Genomic DNA, 7622 nt, shown 5'->3' with positions numbered 1-7622 from the left:
GCCCAGTGTTTCGTTGGTTCAAATCCTGGCGCGGACATGGCACTGCTCATCAGACCGCGCTGAGGCAGCGTCCCACATGCCACAACTGGAAGAACCCACAACGAAGAATACACAACTATGTACCGGGGGGCTTTGGGGAGAAAATGGAAAAAATAAAATCTTTAAAAAAAAAAAAAAAAAGAATACCCATACAAATTGAATGAAAACTATTCATGATGTTTCACTTTAAAGTAGATATTGAACTAGGTAGAATTTTACTGACTTTACAGTATCATTCACGTTTATAACATTTAAACTACTCTTTATTTCTATACGTCCCTTCTTTTACTTACTCTCGAGTTAATTTACAAATGCTCCTTTCTAAAAATTTTTTTAGTGAACAAGGAAACTCATTCTTCATCTTCACTTGCATTACTTTGTTACCGTCCTTACCATAATGTAATGAAACTTCCCTTCATCCCCAAAACGTAAGGTATTTACTCCTTTAAGGATGTTAATATATAACAGATTTTTGTGCAATAAAACCTATTAGGCATATATTTTGGGCTTCCTGAAACACTGAAAAAGAAAAGATTGCAAATTCCTCTCTTTCTTTGTTCTATTCAGGGATTTAGTCTTCCCAAAATCCTCAGAGAGGTGACTTTGGCAGTCTGTGTAAATCAGCTTAAAATTACTTTTTTAATGCCCAAATATTGATTTAAAAAGTCCTTGATTTTTCAAAAGCATAATTTACCCTTTTGGAAGTTTCAAATCAATCTCAAAAAGATGTAAAATTATTTATTTTACATTACAGAAGGCTTAGTTTTTTATACAAAAGATGCTAACATCTGGTGTTTCATTTACTATTAGTTCTGAAACAAAGAAACTAATTTTCTGTGATGACTGAGACGGCCATCCATACACTATCTCATCTCTTTTCTTGCAGTCTCTCTAAAGCACTAAATATTTTTTTTTAAATTAAATATACTAAACTACAAAGGCCCCAAACCTTTGATGAAAAATTTAGCGATAACACCGATCTCTTTTGCGTGCCAAATGGCAGACGTTTTAAAATTGACTTTGGTTTTGAGGGTAAAAGTACTTGGAATTAGTTTTTTAAAGTTTGATAGGAATTATTTTCTCAGTATTTGTACACTGAGTTAGTCATGCCTTTCTCTTCTCAGATTTCCAATGGTAGCTAGATTATTTCTAATTACTGACCACTATCTCCTGGAGCCAAGGGGAATACATTAACTCTTTTGAGGCTCTGAGAAAGAATTTGTTGGGTTACACTTCACGTGAAGTAAATTACACCCTCAAATATGTAAGAAGCAACTCATTTTGCATGCGCAAGCACTAGTATCTCAGGGATTATTGTGATCACTTTGTTCAATGTAGGAGTAAGACCTTTTGGAATAGTCTTGGTCTTGAAACAACATCCCACTAATTTATTAAAAAGAAGTTATTGTACAAATGGACTTTTATTTAAGTTATTCCAAAAAATTAATACAAGCTTTGTCTAAGACAGGCTCACCAATCAAGTGTTGAACAAAAATGAAAACAAGAGAGGATGAGAAGCATGAAAGCACTGATAACACCTTAATAGTATAAGCATGACCCTATGTCACGGGTAAGACTATGTTAGAAGCACCAATTTATGTAATCAATCAGTTCTCAATTATTTCTTCATAGGATAAGATTTAACAAAAATGGTTTATTCTGTAATAGTTCATTTCTCTTGCTAAATACTGAGAAAATTGGAAAGCAAACAAATGGAGGGATATAATTCATAGATTATGAATTCATTAATTCAACAAGTAATCATGAATGCTAGCTATATTCCAGGTATTGTCATAGGTGCTGGGAACACCTGGATCATCTGTATCCAGTCATTTCTTCATACATTCTTAACTATTTCCTCAAATTAGGTCATTCCTTTAAAGGTAAGATGGTACTCACTCCATTCCTGAATATGCCCTTAAAAAAATAAGTATTCTTACTTTATTTCCCTGGGCTAAAAATATCACTTACATGTGTAACATTTTATTTTTCCCCTTAACCATAGATACAACCAGAAAGGCACCAGTATGTGTGAAACTGTACAGAGAAGCCTTCCCCAAATAACCTTTGTATGATGCTTCCCAATCACAAAGCAATGTTCTTAATTTTCTTCTCCCTGGGTGCATTTGAAGCTTGTACAAGTGACTGTTTTGAAAAGCTTTAAAAGAAAAAAGGAAGAAAAACAAAAAACAAACGAACAAAAAACCTGTATTAAATAGTCCATTTTTAAGTTGACGATTGATAGCACAATTTTACTAATTTCTACTAATTATCTTGTGCGAGGAAATGAACAATAATCTATTCTTAATGCTTTGCCACTGATTCAAGCTGTTCAGTTGCTTTGCTCCCCCTTGGAAGCCTTAATAATTAGGAGTCTATTAAATGTAGCTAAAAATGAAAAGTGCAAGACTGAAAAACTACCTAGGTGTTTGTGTTCAAATAGAGATTATCTTTCCTTTATATTTTTCCCCTGCTTTTTACCAACTAAATTTACAGAGTTCTTTTGACTGTTTTGAAGGGTCCTAACGTATATTTTACCTGTACTTAGGCATATTTTAACTGTTCCTTTTTTAAACGCTGGTCAACTTTTTGAAAACAGTAATAATTCAAATACTCAATTTCCCAAAATGCATTAAATGCTCATACTTAAGATATTTTTCTAGAAATCTTTCACCATTTATACTGAATCAAAGCACTTATAAAGGTTTTGGGTAAACACTGACACTTCAGGTTTATAAATTTAAACAAAAATTGGTAATGGGTAAAAAGGAATAGGATGTACATATGGCAAATAATTACCAATGTAACTATTTTAGATTTTATTTGGAATTGCATCATTTTCATGTATTTTAGTGATCACAATGATATAAAGCAGGTAGGCTCATCAAATGTAGAAAATTATATCCCATTAGTTTTAGTTTTTCTTTTGTCAGTTTAAATGAAGAATACATCTTAAACATTTTTCAAATTTTTGATACATATATCAATATGATGTGCATTTTTATTTTCTAGTAGGTGTAAGCTTTTACACGCTATGGATATTTTTTCTCAAGCTCATATGACTCATACTGCTTTTAAGCAAAGATGTTCATCACAGCATTGTTTACAAAGGTAGAAACCAGTGAAAAATATATAAATCCTATTCAATAATGAGCTACTTAGATAAGTTACAGTACATCCACACAATGAAATACTATGCAGTCACTAAAATGATGATACAGATCGATATTTATTCACATGAAAAGATGCTTATGTTTTAGTTTAAAATTTAAAAAAAACACATAACAATTACATATATTATGTTTTTGTTTGTAAAACAGTGTGTGTATACATAGGAAAAGGCATGGAAGGATGTGTACACACTGAGAATGTTAATAGTGGTTATCTCTGAACTGTAGGAATTTTACTTCTTTATAAATGTCTGCATTGTGTACATTTTTTGACAATGAGCATTTATTATGTTTATAATCAATAAAAACAGTGATGTCCATTTGAAAACATTTGAAAATGAATATACATATAATTTGTAGATAAACATAGAAATAGCTTAGTCTCATTATTTTATGGGCAAATAGCTAACAAAAGTGTTAACAAAATTATATATTTATATTGTATTATTCATGAAACCAAAGATTTCTATTTAGGGTGATAAAATCAACTTGGAATGGAGACAAAACATTTTTTATGGTTGGATCTGTGGTATGAGTGAATGCTGTTTTTGACAAGTAATTATTTAAATTTTACATAAATTAGGTATATATTTCTCTGCTTCCAAAATGGATTTGAACTGGCATACAGTAAAAGAAAGGCAATCCAAAGAAAACATAAAAGTAAGTGTAATATGGATGAAAGGTAGATGGGTGGGGAGAAGAGGGAACTGCAAGTAAGATATGGAAATTCTGTAATCTAGAAATTACAGGCTAAATAATGTAACTGCAACACAGAACAGAACGTTTTGTCACAACATCCAAGCAGCCAGACAAAAAGAGAACCATACTGCGGTAATAGCTCTCATATGATAGATGGAGGCATGTGATTTAATCAAGAGAGACACCCTTTTCCTTAACTTTAAAACATCTGTGAATATTATCACATGGATATATTCAACAGTTGCAAGAAGTAATGGCACATTTAATAGAAGATGTCCTTCAAAGTAGCTTTTAAACATCATTATATGAATCATTTACCTTTTATACTGACACAATAAAGCCTGAAGGTAAAATCTTAAAATTATCTATAGGTAAAGGCAATTCAGTGCAGTTATTCATCTTATTAATTTAACATGACCCAAGCATATGTACTAAGGAGTTTAGAAAAATGAGTGGTATGAATGCTCCTTTTACCGTTCTCAAATATCAAATCTCAGGAAAGATTTTTAAGATAAAACTTGTAATTTTAAGAATTAATGCCTGAAGTGTTAATTTTCTAAGGTAGTGATAGAGAAAACACCAATATGCTTATTTCTCTGGGCATGAAGTCAATAGGGAAAACCCCCAACACTTAGTCAAAGCCCATATCAAGTCTGTGGTATGCCCACGATATATTAAAAAAGGAAAAAATATAAATAAATAAAGGGAAGAAAGAAAGCTCACATCTTTTTAAAAGAATATTCATTTAAAATAATAATTTAAAGTGAAATTATGGGCAAATGTTAATTGGATCACATACATTTCTCCCTGTTCTGTTGATTTCTCAAAAGCAAGTTAGAATTTTTCACTGCGTCAGACTCAGAAGTAAGGACCATTTCAAGAATATTTTCACAGAAGAAATTAAATTTAATAGTATTATTGAAATAAAGAAGGAAATATACTCAATTACCTCACCTTGACTGGTTTAAGAAGAAAAATGTGTGGAGGAATAAACTTTATTCTACATATTCCTACAGACATTATATCAAAAAATAGTACAAAATGACAGTTTTACAATCGCAAATGATGGTCTTCACTAAAATGAACAAGGTTTTCCAGTTTCACTTTTTTTAAAAGAAAGTACTCACTTAAAAAAACTTGTGAATTGGCATAAAATAACTTCTTATCACAAAATAGCCCAAACTAAGTAGGCACCAGCTTAAGGCTGAAACAAATTGAGTATTCTTATTCTCACCACCTACGCCTGGCCTGGCCCAGGGTGACATGCAGGGGCTTGGAGCCCATTATGCGACCATTCATCTCATCCACTGCTTTGGTAGCCTCCTCGAAAGAGGAGAAGCAGACAACACCAAACCCTTTGCCTTGCCCCACTTCCACCATCACTTTGGCCCGGCTAATTGATCCAAAGGAAGAAAATTCCTCCTTCAGTTTTTCATCATCAATGGTCTCATCCAGGTTCTTAATATAGATAGGCACTCCCGGAGCCCGACTTTTTTCCTTTAATCTCAGCCGTTCAAATCTTCGCCTTAACTCAGCCAGACGTTCAATTTTCTTCTGTGCTCGCCCTACATATAGGACTTTTCCATCGATGGACTTTCCATGCAGGTCTAACACAGCCTTTTGGGCAGCCTCATGTGTCTCATATCTCACAAATCCAAAGCCTTTAGATTTCCCACTGGCATCTCTTATTACCTTCACACTCTCAGTTGACCCATATTCACTGAAAATTTCCTTCAGTTTTTCGTCATCCATGTCATCTCCAAAATTTTTAACGAAAACATTGGTGAAAGTTGCTCTATCTCTGGTTCTGACTTCAGCTGCCCGCTCTTCCGGAAATTTGAATCGGCCAACATACACCTGGCGGTTGTTGAGCCGCACTCCATTCATATGCCAGATGGCCCTATTGGCAGCCGCCAGACTGTCAAAGTGCACATAGGCATAACCTTTAGAGCCGTTGTCATCACATACGACTTTGCAGGAGAGAATGTTCCCAAAAGCAGAAAATAAATAAAAAAGGGCCCTATTGTCTATGGATTTGTCCAGATTTTTGATGAATATATTTCCAACTCCAGACTTTCTTAAGCGGTCATCTGGCTGAGACCACATGAGGCGGAATGGTTTGCCATTAATCAAATCAAAATTCATGGTGTTCAGAGCCCACTCAGCATCCGCAGGAAAGCGAAAGTTGACATAGCCATAGCCCAGGGGGCTGCGGGTCACCGGGTCACGGCAGATTCTGGTGAAGCGCAGAGGGCCAGCAGGCCTGAACTTTTTATATAACATGTCCTCGGTGACATCTGGGTCCAAGTCACCCACGTACAGGGCAGCCTTGAGGTACTTCTTCTTCTTGCCAGCAGGATTAGGCTCCCCACTCCCCATCTCTCTGAGAACAGGGAGGAGACTCTTGGGGGAGAAAAAAGGCTGCTTTCTCTAAGCTATGGGCCAAGCAGCTGTTCACGAACAGAAAAAAGCCAAGGCGAAGGAAGCTAAAAGCAGACTCAGAATCACTGTTGAGGCTGAGAAAATGAAGTTCAGAAACAGCTGGTCAGCAGGCTCAGAACAAACGCATCAGACAAAAAAGCACCCCAATAACGAATCTGTTCTCCCTATGGGGACTCATCTTTTTTCACCCATTCCGATTTAAAATCAGTTTCAAAAGCCAGTAGTAGAAAAGATATTTCCCTTTCCCCGTTAAATCATCAAGCAGCTGGCTGGCTCCCCACATCCAGCATTGCCGGCAGAGGCCTCGCGACCCGTTTTCTGCATAAATATAGGCCTCGAGCTCCTGTTGGCTTAAAATTATATCAACAAGGCCAGGGGCCGAGCGCGTATTCCTCCGCCGGCTGCCTGGCCGGGCTCAGGCGGGCTCGCAGCTAACTAAGGCCGCTGCACACGCTCAGCGTCAGCGAAAGGGCACACTGGACACTTGGTGCGCTGGGGCCATCAGGCAGGCTGCAGGCGGCGGATCGGACAGAGAGACAGACACACAGACACGCGCGCGGGGACCGGAGACCGCCCAGATACCCAAGATGCCCACTGGGTACGGACCGAGTGAAGCGCGGTGATTTCGGCAGCCTGAGACTCGCGGCAGGTCCGGAGGGACTGACTGGCAGACGTGCACTGGGTCAGCTCAGACGCCAGGCGGTTCCGGACAGATGCGGGGCGGAGTCAAAAGAGAAGGGCAGATGCGCGGCGGGCGGGCGGGCAGACAGAGCGCGGACCGATGGACAGGGATTGCTCCTCGCAGGACAGACCGACCCAGGGACGAAAAGCCTGTAGCTGTGGTAGGGCGGGCAGGCGCGCGGGCGGGGCGCGAGGAAACCCGGAACCGTGCTAAGTAACTTCCCGCTTGCTCTGAGCCAAGATTAAAAGAAAGAAAGAAAGAAAGAAAAAGACAATTTAAATGGTTTTTAGATTTTTTTCTTATTTTTGAAATGTTATTTATTTATTATTTTAAAATATTGTCTGCTGGTCCCAAAATCAAAGAAGGAGGTGATGACCTGGGAGGAAAGAACTCTTAGTGAGTTCTTTTAAAAAAAGACTGATCCCCCAAATCATTTCTGCTTAGGAAATAGGATATAGGTTGCATACTTTCCTGAGTGCATTGGACAGTCAGAATTGACAGCTGTACTGTACTCCCAGTCCAGTGCTAAATGATCACAGGGTCAAATAAAACCCAGGGTCACGTTGTTTGGCCTTTATCCTTACTTACTC

General features: G+C 37.4%; 1 protein-coding gene across 1 annotated transcript; it reads right to left on the bottom strand.

The window, feature by feature from the left end:
• Nucleotides 1-1446: 1446 nt before the first annotated feature.
• Nucleotides 1447-7194, bottom strand: PABPC5 (poly(A) binding protein cytoplasmic 5). The gene is made up of 2 exons (XM_070502675.1): nucleotides 6957-7194; nucleotides 1447-6424 (listed from the first exon to the last, which is right to left on the bottom strand). Exon 2 carries the CDS (start codon nucleotides 6285-6287, stop codon nucleotides 5139-5141), a length of 1149 nt encoding a protein of 382 aa, XP_070358776.1. The 5' UTR covers nucleotides 6288-6424; nucleotides 6957-7194; the 3' UTR covers nucleotides 1447-5138.
• Nucleotides 7195-7622: the final 428 nt, after the last annotated feature.

This window comes from Equus asinus, chromosome X, assembly GCF_041296235.1.
Source record: "Equus asinus isolate D_3611 breed Donkey chromosome X, EquAss-T2T_v2, whole genome shotgun sequence".
In the NCBI taxonomy this organism is placed as follows: Eukaryota; Metazoa; Chordata; class Mammalia; order Perissodactyla; family Equidae; genus Equus; species Equus asinus.
This window is presented reverse-complemented; position numbering and strand designations above follow the sequence as displayed.

Excerpts from the sequence above, each read along its gene's own strand:
- PABPC5 (XM_070502675.1), bottom strand. The coding sequence starts at position 6,287 with ATGGGGAGTGGGGAGCCTAATCCTGCTGGCAAGAAGAAGAAGTACCTC.